Here is a 24,788-nt window from a genome sequence, read left to right as displayed (position 1 = left end):
TAAACAAATTATTCTTAAAAAAACCTGCTTCTAATGGTGTTATTTTTGTTGTATTTCATATTTTGTATTATAATGATATGAGTTACAGTCATGTAAATGTTTTCATTTTGTAAACGGTATTGTTTCCACACAGTGTACTATACATAATTCAATTATTTAAAAATAACTGCTTCTTTTATTATTTTTATTTTATGTGACATATATTTAACAGTCACGTAACTGTTAGAATTGTGTACTTTGTATTCATTCTACATAATGCAATAAATCATTCAATTAAAAAACAGCTTCTTACTGCCGCTAGAAACGGGGTGAATCCCAAATAGATTATCGCCTTCTAACTAGTGCACTACATAGCTAGCGTTAGGTCTGATAAAGAAAGATTTTCTTTTCACCCAAATAGTGCACTATGCATTAAGTAGATATGCATTTGTGATACGGCCCTTATTTTCTTGGGAGCTTCTGAAGTTTACATTAAGTTGGTTTAACAAATCAGCATTAAAGAGGCATACTCAACTCAACTAGCTATATTTATTTATTTTTTTTTTTTTAGGGAGGATTGTGTTGCTTTGACACGAATGTTACACCAGTAGAAATGGTGTTGTTGTTTATATAAATGATTAATAGAGAGAAGCATTATTTATTAAGAGGAGAGGCTGGTTGTGTACAGGCTGACTCCGCCCATTTCTTGAGGTGACGGGGGGAGACTGGCTGAGAGCATCCCTGATCACCGCACCCTTCACTCAGGGCTGCTGCTGCCGCTGCTCTGCTCCACTTTCTCCGTGAGCTCGGTTCAGGCTTATTATCACAGGAGCGGCTGGTCTGTGGAAGGAGCGAGAAGGTTTGTGTAGTCAGTCTGCAGACATGGGCTGGAGCTGCTCTGCTGGGAATCCGCCGCTGCTCTAGCCATAACCGCTCCTACACGACATCATGGCCAAGCAGTACGATGTTCTGTTCAGACTGCTGCTGCTCGGAGACTCCGGCGTGGGGAAGACCTGCCTGTTATGCAGATTTACCGACAACGAGTTCCATCCTTCTCACATATCCACCATCGGTAAGAGCAGGCTGAGAGGTGCTCCCTGTTTCAGCGGGGGTTTTATTCTTTTGGGTGGTTAGAGCAGGGCTCTGACACATGGAGTAAACACTGAACCGTGGCCGACGAGTCAATACAGGCTCCTGTAATAATACAGTATACTACCAGCATATCACACAGCACCACAGCGGGCTAGAAAACTGGCTAGTGTAAATACTATAGGCCACTAGCTTTCAAATGAATCAAAATAATATAAAATATACTATTATATAGCTAGTGGAGTGACTGTGGACTGCCTCTACTATACTATACAGTAGGCTCCTATAATATGCAATAGGCCACTAACTTTCAAATGAATCATAATAATATATAAAAGGCTAATATATATGCTTCAACTGTGGGCAGATTCTACTATAATATGCAATAGGCAATTAGCCTTTAAAAGAATCTTTATAATAAATGAAATATTAATATGAAGCTAGGCTTTAACTGTTGACTGACTCTACTTGCTATAATATACAGTAGGCTACTATAACATACAATAGGCCACTAGCTTTCAAATGAATCATAATAATTTATAAAATGCTAAAATACAGCTAGGCTCCAACTGTTGACTGCTTCTACTATAATATACAGTGACTACTATAATATGCGATGGACTATAAGAATTTAAATGAATTATAATAATATATAAAAGACTAATATATAGTGTATAATAATTCAGTAATTCGCACAATTCACACTCTTGTTATTTTCTCAGTGTCTTCATGATGTAGAGTCACCTAAAATAGATTTCTCAGTCTCAACAGAAGAGTGTTATAAAGAATGTTTTTTCAGCCTGGATTGGATAAAAATGAGGCACTATGTGTTAGCCAATCAAAACAAAGCTTACAGATATATCCAGAGAAATGGCACAACAACAAAACAGGTTACTTATGTCCTTATGTTTATGTCCAAGATATAAAGGGAGATAAATTTGGAATATGGGTTCTTCGAAACTGGTGTTTAACATACATTCTTGCACTTAAGGACCCGTCATAGTGAGAGTTTACGAGCTTCCACCCGCAGAATATGGACTGAACTCTCCACATGTAGATGGAACACAATCCATATTCAGCAGGTAGACTTGCATTTTTCTCAAGAAAGACCTGAAGCCATAGTCCCTCAAATACTTACATGTGGTGTCGGATTAACAGGATTTGTTCTGTTACACAGTTGGCTGAAACGTCCCTACTGATTATATTCACTCCAGAAGCTACTGCCAGACAGCTCTCTCTGGTATTCACATTCAAGTTTTCCTTCTACCTTTCAGAGCTCTGTTTCTTTACTGCTCTCATTTTCTTATTTATGCTGGATTCAGTAGTGGCAGCAGCAGTGCCTTTTTGGGTGAATACAACACATTTTGAGTGGAATAAGCATTGACCTTTAAAAAGTAACTCAAAAAATATTTGTAACCATGTAAGGCGCTAATTGGGCTTCAACGTGAGAACTGAAAAAACTCTGAAGCTGTTTATGATTCAACCACAGTTTACTATTCGTATGTGTGGTTTATTGACATTTTATTTATTGATTTGGATATGCACATGTGGGTAATTTCTGAGCAGGGTTAATCACATTTAAAAGAGACACGGATTGCCTACCCTCACAAATGTGATCCTCCAAATCCAATCCTTTGTCAAATGTTCAAGGTCAAAGCTAATACAAATTATAGTTTTGGCCATTGGATAAACTATAATTTTAAATAAATGATGTCAAATAGAAAAAGCAAAAGCAAATGTATTTGCGATATTTCAACTTTTTTTCATAAATAAATGGGTAAGATATTAACAGAGTCATTCGTAATGTTTTTTTCAGAAACTGTTCATGAGAAGCTCAAAGTCCGAATTGTTCAGTGTTGTTTAAATGCATCTAAAAGCTTCCTCGCAGAAAGTGTGAGGGAAAAAGTACCCAAAATTATTTTATTACTATTATGACTTACCACCATTATTTATCGTTATCAGCACTACATATAAAACTCATGGTTTCAGTGGTGGTTTGCAAATAAAACGGCTATGTTTTATTTGACTCTTCTTGACTTTCTATAATCAATACTGTACGAAAATAAGTTAATAAATGACTCTACAGTGAACAAATTAATTTAAAAATACTTTTTTTTTACTTTGTTTACATCTTAACTAATGAATTATATAAAATGCCTTTGAAAAAAAAATTGACAATAATGTTGAATTTAGAATTAAGCAGTCGGTTTGGATTTGGCTAATAACAAATTTACTGTGTCTATGCTGGACAGTTGTCTGAACTCTAGGGATGCACAATGATATTGGAATCATATTAATAATTGTATAAAGAAAATAGACATGGTCAGACAGATAAGATTTGAGTGATATTTCAGTCTGATAATTGATGGCCTGAAAAGAAAAATTGACCCCTTAAAGTACTAAGTAAATTAATTTCTGAGCAGTTTGATTCAGGTTTGTTGGAGGAGGACACTATTTCTCTTCAAAGCCTAGGCTACAGCTGAGGGAGGACAGGTCTTGGGTAGGACTCTTCTAAATAAGACTCTTTCTCTGTAATATGTTGGTCACACATATGAAACGGTGTAACAAAGCTTCATAGTAACATCACCAGAAAGGTCCCACCTCTTGCAATTTTTTGTTAAGTTTAAGAAACAATCAGTAATAAATGCATGTGAGTGAGTGAAATGGCTACAACAGTACATTTTTCTTCCCCTCGCACTTCTCCCCATACTCGAGGCTTATACAGGTTGCCAGATTGACACACAGTGGCAAGTGACAAGGAGTCAATTAAATTACCTAGCTATGGTAAGCAACCTTACTGAAGCTCAGTGATTACCTGTGCAGCAGAAAAATATCCAGCTTGCCCATTTCCATAGCTGAAGCACACTGTGTGCATGTAATTGTTTATACCTAGCAACCTGGAGTGTGTACATTTGACTGGGGGAATGTCAGTGAGCGGTTTTTGAGAACACAACCAACACAGATTACTGTGCTTTACCACACAATTCAAATAAGAAAATAGTGGCTGAATCTCTGCTGCCAAGAGCTTTCAGTGCTTTAATTCAGCATGTTTCCTTAATTTCTAATGATACATCCTGATCATGTAATGAGTTACTACAGAAAATATAATCCTTAATGGTCCTTTATTTAAAATAGAGGTCTAGGTCTGCTTTTTACTTTATATGAATGTGTTTTTTTCTGCTTTATATTTTTTATAAATGATGTGTGGCCTCAGGTTTTGCATCAACAGACACGTACATGAAAAACTTGGATATCAGCATCACTTCCTAATTTCCGGTAGAACGTGCCTACTAAGATCAAGTAAACCTTGAGAGATTTCATCTATGTCTGTTTTATTGTTCAGCAAGAGCTTTACCCTTTAGTGAGGCAATATGGTTCTCAGTCACAAACACTGGAGCATTAATCTCTGCCCCTGACCCTGAGAGATGGCTGGAGAGCTGCCCTAGATCACGGTTCAATAAGCTGTAGGACAGGGACAGGCCTGTGAGCCATATATATTATAATACAGGGCTGTCATGGCCTCGAGTGCTGTAGATATAAAAGGCAGTGATGGGAGTCTGAGGGGAGGATATAGGCTAGTTCTTCAGCACCGATACTTAACATTTTTACAGGCTTGGTCTATTAATAGTATCTGTGTGTGAAAACTGAAACTAATTGGGAACGATTAGAATCACATCATTTCCAGTGCAAGGATGTAGGTTTGAGTGCTCCTTCAGATGAACTGCCCCTGAACTGCTAATACATGCACTGTAAGTTAGCTTCCCTGGCTCTGGGGCTCTGGAGCTTAAATGCTGTGTAGATAATGGCTGTTTTTGTGGAAAACCATCATATAACCTCTCCCCACAGAGCTGAAAGGGTCGTTGTTGAGTGAGCTTTAATATGCTAACAAAGAACTCAGGTCATGCTAGGTCTGTCCCCTGTCAGCACTCCAGCACTGTCCACCACTACAGTCATCTCCACTTACACTAAAGACCAGTGTGGCTTTTTCTTATCAGCTCATAGTGTATTTAAAGTAATAGAATTTGAATGTGTTTGACTTTGAACTCTGTAAGCAGAACGACCTGCTGGTGTGTCTCTTGATTCAAACAGCTTCTTCAGGTTTTACATATTACTATTTCATTATCTTCAGCGTGGTGTGCCATCAGGTTCAGGGCTGTTGTTGTGTCAGTTTAATTCGTTTAAATCCTGTAGAGCCAGGCATTTTACTGCAGACAAACTGTTTAAAGACTTATATTGTCACGGTTGCAGCAAAGATGAGAGAGCGGACATAGATGCAAATCATTTTAAATAAAAAAAATATATAAATAAATCATAAACTGAAAATAAACAAAAAACAGGAGTAACAAACTGACTAGACTACTGCTAACTGACACGATACAAGAAATAAACTAAAACAGAACAAATTAGAAGCAACTACTGATGCCAAAATCAGAACTCAGATTTGAACTAAATCGATTTATTTGAATCGCAGTGTTTCGAAACAAAACAGAAAAAAAAACACGTTACTGTCCCAAAACAGGTTTCTTTACGTCACACAGTTTTGAAACGCTTCAAATCTTTTTGTGCATTTTGGTACATGCCTAAGTACAAGCAGCTGATCTGAAATCAGAATGTTTTGTCCCAAAATGTTTCTAAATGAGAGTTAAAAAATCTGACCTCAGAACTGTTTTTGTTGTCAACATGACAGATGACAACATTGCCAAATTTTAAGAGATGTAAAGCATTGTGATAGTTTTTTTTGTGAAGAAAAAACACCCACATTGTTTTGCTTTATTATGTATTGGTCACAATTTGTCAAACCATTAGCATTTGTGTAAAGGAAGGACCTCAAAAAAGACCTGAATCTGCTGTTTGGGATCATTTTGAACCTGAAGACAAACACGTAAAGTGCCTGATTGCATGTCTCTCTGGTGGATGATGATTCAAACACTGAAATGCCAAAGCTGAAACGACAGAAGGCAGAAGGTACCAGTCGACTAATGAAGAATTGCACTTGTATTTCATAAAAGACATAATGCTAATATTAGACAGTAAACAGACATATGGCATCTGCCTTAATGAATGGACAATTATTGAGTTCTTTTATATGATAATGTGTTCTGTCTCTGTGTTCTTAAGCCAGAAAAATAAGCAAAACAGCAACAAGAAGCTGCTTTCTCTGTAACTCTCTCATTAATTCTAAATTGCTTCATTCTTAATTATTTCTGAATTTACATTACTGTAAGTTATTCACTTGAATTACGCCAGGCTGTTGAAGTCTACAAAAACAAGCAAACCATGCAGTGAAAGCAGCAACATTAAATCATTTACATTTTGGATGTGAGTAGACCTGGTCTGTAATGCAATATCAATATACATTCCCCTCCAAATGTGTTTTGGAACAGTGAGGCCTATATTTCTGCTGTAGACAGAATTAATTTAGGTTTGACATTAGAAGCTGAATACGAGAGAAAAAATCAATCCCACCCATTTTTCTTATGAGCAAAAGACCATTTGGTTGGTGTTTGTTTTGGGGGTTACTCCCTTCAGTCCCCTCTTTAGCTGGTAAAATGCATACTTTAATGGGTTTGGAAGAAGTCTGGAGAAATCCTAGGTCGGCCTAAAACCTTCCAGTCATTGCCTTGATGAACTCCATTAAAGTTTTGGTAGTGTGTTTTGGGTCATAATCTTGCTGCATGATGAATGCTGTCCCAATTAGTTTAGTTTCATCTTTCGATAAATTGATAGACATAATATTTCTGTAGACTTCTGAGTTTAATGTACTGCTATCATCATGGGTGACATCATCATTGGAGATTAATGAGCCTATCCCAGAAAAAGGCATGCAAGCCCAAGCTATGACATTACCTCTATTATGAGCAGATCCATACCATAGCCTTTCTATGATATTGGTTAATCATAGTCACATCAGCACATAAAACTTTGTCCCAGAATTTCTGTGGCTTGTCTTTGGATGTCATGGTAAATTCCAGCCTGGCTTTCCAATTCGTCTTGCTATTTAGTGGTTTGCATCATGTGTTGAAGCCTCTGCCCTCAGAAGGTTGTTGCTGATGTCACTAACAGTTAATTTAGGGTCTTTACAGCAAGCACAATGTTTCTGTCATTAACTGCTATGGTTTGCCTGTTCGACACCCTTTACTTAGTACACCAGTGAAGACTTTCTTCTCCAGGACATTCCAAACGATTGTACTGGCTATGGCCAATATTTGAACAATGTCACAGTTGCTTGTTTGTCACCAATAGATAGCTCTCTGTGTTTTATACTGATTACTTCTCTAACTATAAATGCACAGTCTGCATAGATAAAACCAAATCTGAAATTGAGTGTAGACATTCACCACTGTTTATTGTTTGAATAATCAATGTGTCAGGCCACACCTGGGCAACAAAACACACCTGATAGTCACGTTTCAATACGTTTTTGCTCAGAAGAAAAATGGGTGGGTTCAAAAGAACTGAACTGTGTATCTGATCCAGATGAAAATTAAATATCTAAAAAAACTGAAATGTATCTTTTTTTCTTATATTTATCTTTAAATGTCAATCCCAAATGATTTCAGTTTACATTAGAAATAATGGAATTTGCCTCACTGTTCCAATACTTTTGGAGGGAAGTTTTTATGTGGTAGAAATGTTTCCCTAACAGGGATATGACTTATAAAAATGTTTCTGATATTTTAATCTGAATAATTTGTGGCATCTGTCATTTACTTAGGGCATGTTACATTAATTGGCAAAGTAATATGGTAGAAGTTTGCAGGAACAAGCCTTTCTTGTGGCTGTTGTTAACAATATTCTTTTTGTTCTTAGCTTTTATATAGTTCTCATTGATATCAAATGCATGTCGTATTAAAAAACATGTTGTGATATTCTTGGCCATTTTGTGTATCTCTAGATATAAATGTTTTTTGTGTAGAGTAGGACTGCTTGTTGTTGATGAGCTCTGAAGACAGCAGACTGAGGCTCTTGCATCATTTTGCCTGAAGTGTGTTCAGTTACTGGCAATGGTCATAGTCTTTCCTGCGTCACTGTTTTTGACCGCAGTTTAGTCAATGCAGTTTCATCACTGCCCAATCTGCCTCCTACTGAGTTCAGACCTTATGTTTAATGATTCTATTTCCGTTTCTTTTATTTATATTTAATATAAGTGATTTCTGACCACTAAACTCTATAATTGCTGCATTCAAAATAATCAGTGTCACACAGCATGATCTCAATCTTCTTTACACCACCAGCAGGTCTGATATACTTCTGATTAAATAATGATGGTGTGTTATTGATGGAAAAATGATAGAATCCATGTCTTTGTAGATTCTTTTTTGATTAGCTCTCTTACGCTACTTTTAGATTGTTTTCATACAGATATTGAAATCTTCAGTACTGGTTGATACCGATCTAGTATTGTTTTTGCTAATTTTATTTTAAAATGAAGTATCTGACTTAAGATGAGTTTTTAAAACCCTACTAACAATCTTGGCACTGAAATCTGGTAGAAAGTCTTCCCTGGTTAGTAGAGACAGCTATTCCAATATAATATAATAATATCCTTGATTTAATGGTTTAATGAGCAGATGTCCCAGTACTTTTGTCCATATATTGTAACTGAGCTCAGATATTGACACTGACACTTTGTTTTAGATATCAATATCTAAACAATATATATTTTTTATTTCTTCTTTTAATTGCCAACAGGATTGAGTTAGTCATCTTACACTGTATTAAAATGCCTATTATACTGAAAAATGGAAAAAAAGAAGAAAATTAAGAGACCACTTCAGTTTCTGAATCAGTTTCTCTGATTTTGCTATTTATAGGTATATGTTTGATTTTAAAATGAACATTGTTGTTTTATTCTATAAACTAGGAACAACATTTCTCCCAAATTCCACATAAAAATACTGTCATTTAGAGCATCTATTTGCAGAAAATGAGAAATTGATGAAATAACAATAAAGGTGCAGAGCTTTCAGACCTCAAATAATGCAAAGAAAACAAGTTCATATTCATAAAGTTTTAAGAGTTCAGAAATCAATATTTGGTGGAATAACCCTGGTTTTAATACATCCTGACATGTTCTCCTCAATCGGTCTTACACACTGCTTTTGGATAACTTCATGCCACTTGTAGTGCAGTTCAGCTTGGTTTGAAGGCTTGTGATCATCCATCTTCCTCTTGATTATATTCCAGCGGTTTTCAATTTGGTAAAATCAAAGAATCTCATAATTTTTAAGTGCTCTCTTCTTTTTTTGCAGAGCTGTATATATCTGTAGTATATGTTTTACTATAGCTGTATACAGTATATATATAGTCCTCTATGAGGGTTTTTTATATAACTTTATATAACGAGTTATAAAGAACTATATAAAAGGCTTTGATGGACAGGGGGTGGGGGTGTCATGCTTACTCTTGGATGCCGATAAACCTAACTGCTTTGGTTTAGAAATATATTGGTGAAATGGCAATGTCTTGTAACAAAATCTACTGGTATGCTATTTCAGGCTGGATCTGACAGAAGAGAAGGCTGTGTATTGGGTTTTACAGTGAATGTCTATATCTTTATTAGTAAATAAGTCAGTGGGTGTAATGGTGTTCCTCTTTGTCTTTCAGGGGTGGATTTTAAAATGAAGACGCTAGAGATAGATGGCATCAAAGTAAGAATACAGATATGGTAAGTAAGAAATTCGATCATTTATCTGCAGTTTTAACTGTGAGCTGTGGTGATGGGGAACTCTTCTGCGTGTTGGTTGTGTGCAGGGACACAGCAGGCCAGGAGAGATATCAGACCATCTCTAAGCAGTACTACAGACGAGCACAGGTGAGCTGCCACATCCATCATGCTTAATCAATACCAATCTATCTAAACTCTAAGCTACTGCATCACAACACTGTTCTGTGTGATTCTTACTGTGGGACAGAAGTGTAGAATTGTATCACACAGGAACTGATGTTAGAACTGTAGTTTTTCTATTTGGAATGGTTCACTCATTTGCTATATAGTGAACTGATTAGGGAACAACCAAACAACAAACAGTCTTTAATTTGTACCACTCTGATGCCAATTTCATCATATCATTTGATTATCTTCAGATTGACTGACCCTAATTTCTTAACATTTTTTTCTTTACTTGAGTAGTTGAGTAGTTCTTGCCATATTATGGATTAGATCGTTTCTCAAATAGAGCAATTGACTGTATACCAACCAACTCTACCTCTTCTCAACTTTACAACTGATGCTCTCAAACACATTAAGAGACAAGAAATTCAAGTAATTAACTCTTGATAAGTTCAGCACAGCTGTTAACTGAAAGCCATTCCAGGCGACTCTACCTCATAAAGCTGACTGAAAAAATCCAGCCAAGATGTGTAAAACTGTCATCAAAGCAAAAGGTGCTACTTTGAAGAATCTAAAATATACAACATATTCTGGTTTGTTTTACAATTTTTGTTTACTAAATTATTTAATATAATGTTTGCCATAGATTGAATGACTTTAGTGTTAATCTACATTTTTTTAAATAATGAAAAATCACTGAAATGTGTCCAAAATGTCAACTGGTACTGGATCTCATGCTATATTTGAGCAGATAAACTAACATGTATGGCACCCATGCAAGGACAAAAGTTTGTGTAATGTTTTGTAATTTTAAACATATCACTAAATCTAAAAGTGAAACTGACTAGAAACAACATACAGATAATTTGCTCTGGGTGGCCAGCAAGCGGATTGCCTACTTTGTACTACTAAGTTATTTTATGCAAATTAGCACAGACACACCTTTTTTTATCTTGTGACCAGCATAAGTCAAAGCCATGTTATACAGGGATACAACAACCATTATTTTTTTAAAATCCATTTTCAATTCAAATTTGTTTTTATTTTTTATTTTTATTAGCCTTTTTGTTATTGACTGAAACAAAATTGGAAATCTTACAGCACTTTCTGTTATAAATAAGAAAAATTACTCTTTACTGGACCAAACTGCCATTAGATTTTTTTTAAATAAAAAAATATCTCTCGCTATATATGAACATGAAATGCAAATGCTGACAAAAGATCAGACAGATACAAAATAATAAGCTTGCCAGTAGCTGATCCTCGTTTGAACCAAACCTAGCAGAAACTAAGGTATCCAGATATTAAGAAAAGTGTTTTTTGTTTATGTTTTATTCACATAAAAGCACAGAAATTGGACAGTAAAAATTTATATTTTAGAAAACATTCTCCATATCTTTTCAGTGTTGTCATGTGGATAAGAAAAGTGTTCTGAAAAGCTCAGTTCTTACTAAGCTCAGTTCTACTACGAGTGTGCATGGCCTAATTGTGCAAGTCTAATTATTTTAGAATACCAGGTTGTTACAATACTGTGAAAATATGTAAAATCTGTAGTAATAATAGATAAACAATTTGTGTTTGAACTCAAATATAAGCAACACAAACTTGCTTTAAATATTAAGCACATTTAATTTTGTTGGAAAAAAGGCTTTGGGCAACAATAATGGCAGCTATGTAGACACCAATAATTAGTCAATCGTTTCCAGCTGTTAATCAGCTCACAGTCAGTAATTACTGCCAGCCTAAGTGAATGAAGTGAGTGATGAAAAATTATAAAAATGTATTCAGTGTTTTATCTTTTAAGAGAATGTCTCCTATAAATGCATATGCATAAGAAAAAGTACAAAAGCCTATTTGATCTTATAATAGGAGCTAAATGGATGCTGCTTCTGTTTAATAACTCATGACAATATTTTTTTTAACATCAAAATAGAATTTTCATCAGTGTGGTTGAACAGAACAATAAAGCAATTTGAATTGTTTTCCATGTAATTACTGAAGAATAACCTTAGAGTGAAACAAAATTGGGGTTTAAACGTCCTTGTTTGACTGTGATGAATGGAAGTGTTTGCCCTGTAATAAATAAACAGCAGCAATAATTCTGCTTTTTGTTGAAACTTTGGAACACAGTCTTGCACCAAAGTGGTGTTGCATTCCCTGCCAGCAAATTCACAGTAATGAGACACATCAATCAATCAATCAATCAATCAATCAATCAATCAATCAGATTTGTGCTGTAAACCCTAGTGAGAACCCTCAGAGAACATGAACCACATCTTTCGCACTAAGATATTTATCTCCTGAAAATTGTTTATTTGGGTGAGTAAAGCGCTTCCGTTTATTTACAATAAGCTTAGATTCCTAAATTTCTCCAGCACTTAAGTTGCATTAGCTGGAGCTAGCAGTTGTCAGCGCTACACTGAGTAACCCTGAGTGTTCCAGTAAGTCAGGGCGATATTTACTAGTGGTTTGTCCCACGTAGCTTGTTTTAACACAGTAAACACGCAGAGTACTGTCCCATATTCTCACCTCTGAATGGCAAAAGAGCTAGCATGGTTAATGGCTAATGCTAATGCTGCACCAGCTGTGCTAGCCAGGGTTAGCAGCAGGCCACAGGCTGATAATACTCACCTCTGAACAGGGAAATAGCGGTAGGCGGCTAATACTAATGCTACTCCTGCCCCTGTGCTGGAGAACTAAACTGAAACTCCTGTAAAATGCTGTACTTCAGCAGAGTGGCTTTACTGCTCTTTACAACCTGACTGGTAAAATTCATATATAAGGCACACTGCATCAAAAGGTGCACAGACGATTTTTGGGGAAAATTAAAGGATTTTAAGTGCGCCTTATAGTGCAAAAAATAGGGTAGTGAGGAGACGTAATCCTTGATAATACCTTCCTGTCTGTGAAGACACTAGATGGCGCTCCTGAGTGGGTTCACATTGAATGAGTACCTATGGATCTTTTAGAATAAGGCTTCTCAGACTAGCTCTAGCAGCTTATATGTTTAGGTATTAACTCATTACAAAACAAGGAGAGTGTAACATCAGTAGTAAGCTAGTATTGCCATGTGTATAGCAGTGCTGCCCCTACCTGGACAGGGAATTGAATCTTCATTCCTCTGCATGCTGGGAAATGGAGTTTTACATTATATTTTCATGTCAGTCATTCAGTCCCTATATGTATGATATATAAAAAGACCATATGGTTGTATTTAATGTACTAATTACTCCTCCATCTCCATAATGAAACATAATTAGTCTAAAACCATTGTGCAGTTACCAGTTAATATGATGTGTATATATTGTGACATCATGTTTAATGTTAAACAGCTGTGTCATTATGTGTTTTACCTTCTCAGGGAATCTTTCTGGTGTATGACATCACGAGTGAGCGCTCCTTTCAGCACATCATGAAATGGGCCAGTGATGTAGATGAGGTGAGAAACACAGAAAAAAGCTCCGCACATAACAAAACCATCATAAAACAGCACAACAGCTACTTACGTTATTATTACTATTAGCACTCACTTCCTGTAACTTCTACAAAGTCTCAGCTCAAGTAAAGGCACTCTCAAATTGTTGTGAAGGATTTTTGGATACACTTGGAAATTCATTGTCCCTTTATTGATTGTAAGCTAGCCAGGTTCTAACGCAGCAAAGCAGACCCAAATCATGATGTTTCCTCCACCACGGTTGGGATGATGTTTTCAAGGTGATGGGCAGTGCTTTTTTAGAGCAGGTTTAGTGCAGTAATAGTTTAGTCTTAGTGTCTACTGTCACAAACATTTTGCTTCTTGTACCATTGTGAAGTGTCCATTGTACCAGTCTGTGTACAATCATCAGTTTCTACTGTCAACCCTTATTGGCTTCGATCAAAAACTGAATTCTCTTTGTTTTTACGAGAGTTCAAAAAAATATGTTAACTTTGTTAAAGTTTTAAAACATAACATTTATTCCTCAGTCCTTACAGTCAGTGAATGTGTCTGAAATAGATGTATATAGAATTATATAATGTACATAGATTATATAATTTTAGGGGACTATAGAGTGCCTCAGCCAGTGCATATAGAGTGCTTTAAATGTTCAAATTATAAAGTGAATTTTAAGTGTGATTTCAAGGACACTACAATCTCCCACAGTACACTTATAATTTTTATTGAGCTAAATGTGGACCAAAATGCATTGCGAGGCTCTTTGTTACTAAGCAACAGACGTTAGCACTGAATGGAGCTGATGAGGTTTGCTTGTATAAGTAAGTGAGGTTACAAGCAACCGCATTCCTTGAATTTCAGAGATTTTCTCATGTAGTTCAACATAACAGTAGATTATCCCATAAACGTAAATTATAGATTATCACATAAACAGCTTTTACTAATTTAGAATACAGTAAATGGTTATAGAGATTTCTGAACTGCTCTGCAGCTTATGTGTTTGTTCATGCAACTAGTGCTGATGCATGTTGTTAATGAGGAAGACTAAATGTATTTGTGATTTTAATGCTACCCAGTAAACTATATAGTCTTTCCCTATATAGCGCAATACTAGTGGTGTGCAGTTAATATAGTGGGTGCCCCTTCTTTTAAGAGAATGTCTCCTATAAATGCATATGCATAAGCAAAAGCACAAAAGCCCATTTGATCTTCTAATGTGGAAGTAGAGATCCATTTTGGTTACAGCCATACAGTGACAATTCCTTTGGAATTTCATGATTTTCTGTATAAAGTTGTCATACAATTTGATCTGATCTTCATTTAAGTCAAATATATGGAAAAATAGAATGTACCTAAAATAATAACACAAAAAGTCTTTATTGAACATTCAACACTTAAAGTGTAGTGTAAAAAGTAAGCAACAAATGTTGTAAGCAGACTTCAAGACCAACAAATGCCATTTACATTTTTAAGACGAAGTTGATTTGTACTGAAAACACACATGCCAGTTTGTATAGCTACACCCCTTGGCCATTTTAGCAGAAACGACTACCATATGAAAACACTTTGTAGGTGTAAATTTATTGACTATAAACAATCTGTTACTGCTCAGTGTACCACACCCTTTTCATTCTCATTCAGGCACAATTAATGTCTAGATAATATCTAGTTTTTGAACCCTTCTAACCTCTGCTGTGACCGCTGTACAAGTATTTGAGACACAGTGAATACATAGAGGATATAAATATACTTAATATTCTGGAGCTCAGAGTTGTATCAGTTTTAGTTCGGATATAGAATCTCTCTCATTTCCCTCCATTTTTCTCTGTCAGGCTAATCGGAGTCCATTTCTGTGTTTCTGTCTCAGCTCAGCTCTTTCTCCTGAATCTTTTATGCTAATATTCTCTCCCTGTTTGAACAGTATGCTCCTGACAAAGTGCAGAGAATTCTCGTTGGGAACAAGTCTGATGAGGAACAGAAAAGACAAGTGGCCACAGCACAGGGAGACAAGGTATGTGCTCTTACACTCTCAGCCATCAGTCCTAAAGAGTAATATAAAAAGTTTGGGCACCCCTGATAATTTTCATGATTTTCCTCTCCACCTCTTCTGTAATGGACTATGAAATATTTAATCATGCTAAGATTTTCCTTTATAAATCATTGTTTTTTTTTTTAGATCAGCAATTGCAGTTAAATGTATCATATAGCAGAAGAAAACAGTGATATTTGAGTCACTGTCACTATCCAACAAAATATATATATAAACATGTATCTCCATATATATTATTTGACACATATTGAACAAAAGCCCTACAGAAAGACTCTGCAGATTGCTGCGTAAATTGGCTCAGACTGAAGAGAACTTTTCTTAAAAATGCAGTCTGTTCCTAAAGCTCCTCATTAATTGAGCACATTTTAGACACTGGACCACAGTTGCTTCCCTTGCTGCTTAAAAGAACATCAACTTGGCAAGCTTACCTGTCGAGAGTGCTCCCAATTATCCCTATCAAGTCTATACTATACACTCTGCTGATGCATACCTGCAGTGTGCAAATCTATGATGTCTGTTACTCTACTATGCAGAAATACATTATTCTTGCTGCACAAAGATGATTTTTTTCTGTGTTTTTCTTCCTTTTAACCGCAGCTTGCTAAAGCTTATGGAATGGACTTTTATGAGACAAGTGCCTTTACCAATCATAACATTACAGAGGTATGTGTTTTCATAGAGGTATGGGTTTTGTGCCATGTTAGTGTTGTTTGCTGAATCCAAGAAAATGGTAACTACACACTTAGAGCTCTTTCTTAGTAACTCAAAACATAATCAGAATGTATCCTCAGATTTTAAAGAAACAGACTAAGTTTAAGAACTAGTAGCTCTTGTCAGCAGAGCTTTAGTCAGTATTTTTTTATTTGAACTGTGCAGTACATCACAGTAATCTGTGTTGGTTGGGGCGTCAAACCTATGTTGCCAGATGTAGACAATAGCACCAAAAACAGTGTGCTACAGCCATGGAAACTGGTAAACTGGCTATTTTTCTGCTGAATTTGTAATCACTGAACTTCAGTAAAGTTACTAACCATATCTAGGTAACATATCACCAACACTAGCGTAGCAGAGACAGGGATTTTGAACATTGCAAACATAACTACATATTCAATGATCAGCTACAGTGTACCACTGTCAGAGTGCCACTGGGTTGTTAATCTGGCAACCCGTGTGAGCCTCGCATCAGGAAAGAAGGTATGGGCCAGAAAACTTCATCCAAAATTGGACTCCAATTTTATGCACTCAATTTTTCATGTTTGAAATTGTTCCTTTTAATATCTGATGACACACCCTGATATTTTTATTGGTTAGCACAGAAAAGATAATACATACTGGTCTTTAATTTAAGATAGATTTCCTTATGTTATTGATGAACTTCAACACATTTAAACACTGACTAAAAGTCAGAGGATGCTTCTTATCTGTACCAAAGAAAACCCTGTTTTGTTTTAACAGCGGTAATTCAGATGTGGCTCTAATCTCTCTACTTTGTGTTTCAGTCTTTTACCCGACTGGCTGAGCTGGTCTTGCAGGCCAATAAAAAGGACCTTGATCTCCTGCGGGTTTCCATCAATGACAAGCTCAGTCTTGGAGCCCTTGAAGAGGATGAGGGAGTGTGTGACAGCAGTGATGCCCAAAAGGCCTGCTGGTGCTGAGGATTGGACTGGAGGTCGCTGCAACATGTTTTATTTTCAGACTGACCTTGTGTTACTGTTGGACTTTTTTTCCAGTGCCACCATTGCTAATTTTATTGTTTGGTGCCTTCCAGTTGATCACATATTGAATGAAGACAAAAATCACATGCCTCTGAAGCCGTGGTTCAATTTTAAAAGAAGTTTTAAACCGATTTTCTTTAAACGACTGTTGGATAGATTGCCAATATGGTAAATGAAAGTGTCCCAAGCCTGATTAGATTTTTGTGTGTTTAGTCCAGTTTATCAATAGGTCTTTTGAAATACAAGGTTTTAAAGGAGTCAATATATTAATAATGCTACATACAACAAGAAATCTACTGTAATACAACTGTGCATTAAATTGAGGTTACATCAAGGTAAAGCTAAAATCAGTGCTATTACATGACATTACCAACTACTTAAATTGTAAGCTACTACTGCCACTTATGTACTAGGCTTGACAAAGCTTGTTTGATATGAATTAAGTGCACAGGTGTGTTAGTTTGCACAAATCATATATGTAGCAATATTTATATTTATAGAAAATCACAAAATGGAAATATCAACAAAAAAAATCAAACTTGCACAATTTTACAAATACCCCAGCTGTAGCTGATCAGCAAGTACATCATGATTAATATCAAGATTTAGCTTCTTTAGTATGTTGATGAAGATACCAGCAAACACTGGAAGACAGTAGTCACCCACACACTTCTCTCAACCTGCTTAGATTTCAACAAGGTCATTATTAAAATCAGAACTTCAATAGCTGCATTCCAAGGCCTAGGCTGCAGTCACACATTTGGAACAGTCTAACAAGGCTTTTTGTGACAAAAAGGTCCTTATTCTTGCAATTGTGTTGTGAAACAAACTGTTCTGGAGGCTTTGTTTTCTTCCATTTTCACACAATTTTTGTGGTGCAGTTTTTTTTTTCACCCTGTACATGCACAGAGAATTGTGGCCAATTGAGGGCATTTAAGAATACTGTAATTTTGCACTATAAGGTGCACTTAAAATGCTTTAATTTTCCCAAAAATCATCAGTGCACCTTATAATCTTGTGCACCTTATGCATGAATTTTATCAGTCAGGTTGTAAGGAGCAGTAAAGCCACTTCGCTAAAGTACAGAGTTATACAGGAGTTTCGGTTTAGTTCTCCAGCACCGAGGCTAGAGCAGTATTAGCATTAGCCGCTAAGCTCCAGCTCTTTCGCCTTTCAGAGGTGAGTATTATCGGACTGTAGCCTGCTGCTAACCCCGACTATCACTGCTGGAGCATCATTAGCATTAGCCGAATCAAACTTCCAGCTAATATCACCCTGGCTTACAGAATACTAAAGGTCCTCAATGCAGCGCTGTCGGGTGGCATTTCCTAGTGCTAACCATGGCTAGCACTGGCGGTTGGCCGCTAATGCTAATGATGCTGCACCCACCTTAGTGGAAATCTGGAAATCTTAAGCTTACTGTAAAATTGGAAGCGCTTTACTCACCCAAGTAAACAGTTTTCAGGAGAGAAATCTGTGTAGATCAACATCCAGTAGTCGTTTGACTTTATTTTTTTTTTTTTAAAGAATTACAATTTTGTTTACTTGACTTTTTTTAATTACCCCCCCCAAGTGTCATGACACCATTTTGAAAATCTGTGCAACCTTAATTAAGGCTTTGTTGAAGTTTGAACAGATTAAGAGAAGTGTGTTTGCCAGCACTTACAGAAAGCATTTTGAGTGACTTGACCTTGTAGCTTCAGGGCTGAACTGAAGAAGCAAATATTGTACATTAAATAGATTTCATATAAACAACCTTGTAATTCAAAGGACAGAAATCTGGAGAAAACCTGCTTAAACATCAACATGTGTAACAGATCTACCATCCTAATGTTTCACCATATTTTTTTACCATATACAGAAACGGCTCAGTCACGCCGCCACGTCTTCAGAGGTCTATTAGACTCACATTAATGTAATCAATTGTAAGAGCTTCTGTGTGCACCTGTCGCCTTTTCCGCTAGATGGCACTGTCTGCGCTCAGTCTGGCTTGCAAAGAAGCTTCTGTTATGCACACTACCATGATTATGATCAACATATCTTAATATTGTTTATTCTTAAACAATTTTCTGCAGCAGGGCTCTCAGTAGGGCTCTCAGCAGGGCTCTCAGCAGGGCTCTCAGTGGGGCCACAGTCCCTCTTTTTACATCCATTCAAACTTGTATTGTTTATAGACAAATATTTAGAAATCTATTGATTAAATTATTAGAAGTTGTGTGGTGAAATTGGCTGTGGAAGTGGATCTTTCATGGTGGTTTTTACATCCCTGATTCTGATGCATGATCTTGTTTGAAGACTCCATTGCTGCAGCATTCCCTTTGAGAGGCCGCAACACAAAAAGCAGTCAATAAACAGAAAACCCTGAGCTACAGATTTACCAGAACTTTGACTGAGTTTGACTGTAATCAACATATGATCCATGTTTCCTCTGTAGGCTACCCCCTGCCAAGTTCCTCTCAAGCTGCAGTGTGTTTGAAACGAACTGTTACAATCTGGGAAGACTACACTGTTATTGTTATTGTTATTGTTTTGGAAATGTTGGGTTTTAACACACTGAATGATACTGAGCCCCTTTTTACACTGAATGAGAATTCCCCCTGTGAGAGCAACGTGCACTACCACTGAATTACTTTGATGCATCTCTTGAGACTGACTTGATGTAAAGTATGCTCTTCTAATATGTAAAGTATGTGTGCAAGTGATATTATGGTATGTTGTGTTGAATGAATTATTATACAGTATAATGTCAATATGTATGTCTGTGCATATTTGTTTTGAACATATATAAACAGGAAAAATTGACTCCAGTTCAGTTCTTACAATGCATACATGTACACATATAGTTATAAACTCATATTCAAATAACTTACGAAAGAAATTCATCAAAATATTCTTCAAAATAGCAACTGTACAGTAAGAGGTAGAACCTTCTTAACTTTCAATGGAAGTCAAAGTATTATTTTTTTCAAATTGTTTTAAGCATTTGGATATATACATTCATCCTGAAATTACATTTGATGAAATGTAAAAAAAAAAAAAAAAACTTACCAAATTCATTTTATTTTCAAAAGTCAAAATGGCAAATATGGAGAAATACTGGATATATGGAGTTTTTTTTTTTATCATTGCTGTCCAATGAAAAATAAGGATCTCCAAAACAACAAGAAAGATAACACCTTCTCAACTTTCAACAAAAGTCAATAGAAAAAAATGATCCATTTATCAAGAAATATTTAAAACACTGTGTAAGAGACAGTCTGTGTGTTCAAATTATGTAGTAAATATATTTGTTTTAAGTAAGTTAGTAATTATATATGGTATAGTATGGTATCGCAATGCAAAAAAATCTAGGCATCTGTGAATATTTGTTTTTTTGCTTAGTAAAAGACTATAAAAATGTATGAAAATAACATTCATATAGGAAGTAGTAGTTTCACATTTTTGTGTTTATTAAAACATCTTAGAAATTCTCTTAATAAGAGTCAATTATTAATTTTAAAGTAAATTAGAATTAGAAATTTTTGTACAGTAAAAAAATATGCTAGATAAATGATTTTAAAGATAAATGCTTTTAAATAATGTGCTTATTAAAGAAGGTGCCTAAACCTCTGCACAGTACTGTATGTGTTAGATCTACTACTGGAGAAAATTGTTTAAGAATAAACAATATTAAGATATGTTGATCATAATCATGGTAGTGTGAAATAATATATTAGCACAAAAACTTTGAAACAAACATTTACAATTGTACTATAGTACCTGTATAGTTGTAACACGTGCTGTAACACATTTACCACCAGGGGGCAGTGTACAACCAGGCTTTATTCATGCTACGTATACTTTTCCTCCAAATACTTGTGGTTTTAGTTGTGTAACTACCTTGAGACCATGAAGTATATCTATGACACATAAAACAGATAGCAGACAGATGCAGCACATCACTTCTTGGGATGTTTTTTTGGACTGATTCTCTGGGAAAGTGCTGGGAAATGATCCAGTTTGCAGGGATCCTCAGTTAACCTCCTAAACTACAGTTGTAACAGAGCTTTAGTTGATTTTAGCACATTTAGCAAATAATGCTAAACACACCAGGTTTGGATATTAAAAATAATACTGAAAAAACAGGAATACACTGACTTTGCATAGGAAATAATTGTATCCCATGACTTTTGCCATCTCACAGGAAAGCTGAAGAGTGTGGGGTCTCCTACACTGAATGCGAATGTTTGGTCAGGCAGTTCTAGCCAAATGCCACCTAACACAATCTTTACCACCTACTGCACTTTGAGGATTGAGGAATGTTAAATGCCTGCACAACTTCAGAAACAGAATGACCTATTTATCTGCCACTCACTATCAGATCTCCAACTCCTATAATTACTATTTCTTTGCCACAAGCATGTCGTCCAGGGTTCAGCCTCACTCACAAGGTAACACCTCACAACTTATACAGGTGTGGTATACTGAATGACGATAAGCCCATCTCAAATGTATTGGATAAAACTCCATCACAGAAAATGCAGTTCCACTACTGATCTATTTGCATAGATTTAATGGTGCAGTTTCCTAAAAAAGGATTAAGCCTTGTGTTAGAGTATACAGCATGTTGAATGATAAATATAGTCTTCAAAGATGTAAAAAAGTATTCACATTTATTAATCAAGTAGAAGTGTAGATACTACACAGGAAATTTGGCAGTGTTAAATCAACACTATTAGTGTTAAATCAACACTGAGAGTGTAAAGTTAAACACTAATAAGTGTTGATTTAACACTGCCAAATTTCCTGCGTAGGGTTTAAAATACTTCTGTAGAAGCTGAAGTATCAACTCAAGCTTTTTACTTAGGTAAAAGTGTAAAAGTTTTTAAGACTACTTATAGTATAAAAGTAAAACTAACATACTATAAAAAATACAATTGAGGAAAAAAACTTAGACCTAGTCCTATAGTGCATTATTAGGGTTTCAGCTGCATACAGTTTCAAGAGAAAGTGTGTAAACCCTTTGGGATTACCTAGATTTCTGTTTTATTGAACACAACATGTTAACATTAACAGTAAGGGGAGAAAAAGTATTATTTTTACATATTTTTTCTTGCAACAGTATATGCCCATTGAAAATAAATGCATTTTAGTGCAATTCAAATATGTTCATATTTTCTGTTCTGTTTTAACTGCTTTTAAATTAACACAAAAACATTTTTCTCCACCAAATTTTTATTCAACATATTTTTAGCTGTGAACAATGTCTCAAAGTAGTGTTTTACATAAATGTATAGAATTAGACATAAAATAACTGCAGAGAAAATACAAATAGGCACTGAAAATGTATTACAAAATGAACATGTAATGTGAAAAATAAATTGAAAACTCAAAGACCATACTCAATATGAAGGTCAGAGTGGGCCTTGCAAACAAAGGCATCACATTTGCAGCATCTCAGGCTTGTTTTTTTGTCTCTAGGGGCATAGATTTTACAGCACTTCCTTTTCTGCCCATGTCGTTGTTGGGAGAGAGCAGCCAGGGCACTGGCTGGGGCTGGGGCTTGCAGACTCCTAACCAGACTAGCGGAGGCTGGTGTGCGGGGAATGTGCTGGCACTGTTAAATAAGAGAAGTCACCAAAGCTTTTCCAGGTCTGCCAGGAAAATTCTTTTCGTGAAACTCTTCATGTGATTCCAGGTTGGGTCGATGGCTGTCCACACCACATATGCGCTAAAAACACATGCGAGATGTTGCATACTGTGATACCCCAGACAATATCTTTATGATGTTTTCCTCTTTCACCCTACTTCCTCTATCCTTGACGTATAAAGAGCAGAACAAGTGTCCATTCTTGGACTGAAATGTGCCTGTTCTTCAGGTGCCTCTCCCTCTCCATCTGTTGACTGGTCAATATACTTAAAGTCTGGATCAAAATCTATGTTGAGTTCTCTTGAGTCTCTGCCACGGATCATCTTCATACGAGGCTACATACGTCTGCTATGTTCTTGCTGGAGTGTGGAAGTGACGTGATGTGCAGGTGAGAAGGATTGTATGAACCAATAGGGTGTCGGAATGGTATATGTTTATACTTTTCATCCAATCACAATTAAATTCACACTTTCCGAATGGAAAGATTTATTTGGATAGTGTTTCTTTTTTTTTCGACTGATGGGAAGCTGGAATGAAAACAAGCTGAAATGAAATAGGAGTAACGAGGCTATTTTTAAAATGTAAGGAGTAGAAAGTTCAGATAGTTGTGTGGAAATGTAAGGAGTAGAATTAAAAAGTTGTTGGAATAAAAATATTTAATCCAATAAAGCACAGATAGCCAAAAATTCTACTTAGGTATGGTAACAAAGTATTTCTACTTCTTTTCTTGACACCCCTAATAATCTTATAAATCTAAGACTAGGTTTATTCCCTGTCCCTGGACACAGATCCTATATAAGATTAGCTGTTGTGAGTGTAGGTGTTAACAGCTTCTATTAAGTCAATGTTAAATCCATGTTCATTTACAGTGTAGTTCTCTATCTCAGTGAGCCACTACAGCATGCTAGCTGTCTGCTTCCTTCGGTAGACCTCCAATCCATTTGAGTGATTAGTCAGCTTTGTCCCCAGTATCGTCTGTCTGCATCGCTGTTGTAACAGCTGGGTTAGTGCAGCGGCCTACAGCCACCATCAGGCTCCAGCCAGAGCTATTTTAGTCTGGTGTGCGCTGACTGCTCGCTGAGGGGCTTGAAGAAAAGTGTGAGCCAAGTGCAAGAGTGGACCGCTGCTGTCCCTCCACAGAGTGGCTCTAATTAAAAAGCTGTGCGCCTGCAGACTGAGCTGAAGGCAAGACTTCTCACCTGCCTCCACATCCCACTCTCCTTATTGAGTAATGGGCTAAAATGCCATCCTTACACAGTCTTCTGTCTGTGGCATAAAACCTGAAGCAGCATCGTTTTCATGCACCATCAGTTTAACTACTGCTAGTGCTGCTCTACTGTGTCTTGAGTCACTGGCAGTAATGGGCTTTGGTGTGAGTCAACTGATCACTGGACACGTAAGTATCCTGACATCTATGCTAATTAGTGTTAATTTGGCTACTTTAAAGTAGCAGTCCTTACTATTTTTTTGCATTAAATTGAAAGCAGTAGTGTTTCTAAGTGATGAGAGGGTAACATATTATAATTAATGGCAATGCAACCATTCCTGGTCCCCAGTACTTTTGCTGGGTACCTGAGCAACCCCAGCACTGTTTATAGTACTGATACAAGAGCTATGACAAACATGGAGATATCAGCTTGGCAAGCTCAATCTTTATCAGCTCATTCCTGCATTGTTAAACCAAAGAAACAACAGAATCCTCACTAAAATCACCATTCATTTATTCTGAAAAGAGACTGCACCACAATGCATGTTCTAAAAGTACTTGCAATTACACTTTCTCATCAAAAACTACCACTTTAAGTTTGTTTTTTTTTTTTTTTACAAATTGTTTTAGAAAAGCATTGACTGAATTGAATGTGACACTTTGGAGCCTCCAAAGCTTTGACCAGACATTAAATGGAAGTAAAATCTCTGTACTCCTAAAAATAAAGATGCTCCAAAGCGTTTTTTAAGCAGTGGTCTATATGGTCTATATTCTCAAATTTTATAATGCCCGAGTGGTTTTATTCAGATTTCTTTATAGTCATGTCACAATAACAGTGCCATCCAAACAGCTC

The 24,788-nt window shown here is 36.2% G+C and overlaps 1 protein-coding gene across 1 annotated transcript; it reads left to right on the top strand.

Annotated features, from left to right (window-relative positions):
• The first annotated feature begins 695 nt into the window (after window positions 1–695).
• On the top strand, window positions 696–19,899 carry rab15 (RAB15, member RAS oncogene family). The gene is made up of 7 exons (XM_007231520.4): window positions 696–1,051; window positions 9,676–9,736; window positions 9,823–9,883; window positions 13,263–13,340; window positions 15,256–15,345; window positions 15,982–16,047; window positions 16,884–19,899. The coding sequence occupies exons 1-7, from the start codon at window positions 928–930 to the stop codon at window positions 17,037–17,039; spliced, it is 636 nt and encodes a 211-aa protein (XP_007231582.1). The 5' UTR covers window positions 696–927; the 3' UTR covers window positions 17,040–19,899.
• The last annotated feature ends 4,889 nt before the right edge of the window (window positions 19,900–24,788 follow it).

Source organism: Astyanax mexicanus, chromosome 1 (genome assembly GCF_023375975.1).
Source record: "Astyanax mexicanus isolate ESR-SI-001 chromosome 1, AstMex3_surface, whole genome shotgun sequence".
Classification (NCBI taxonomy): Eukaryota; Metazoa; Chordata; class Actinopteri; order Characiformes; family Acestrorhamphidae; genus Astyanax; species Astyanax mexicanus.
Note: the sequence above shows the minus strand (reverse complement) of the source record. Positions and strands in the feature narration are given on the sequence as shown.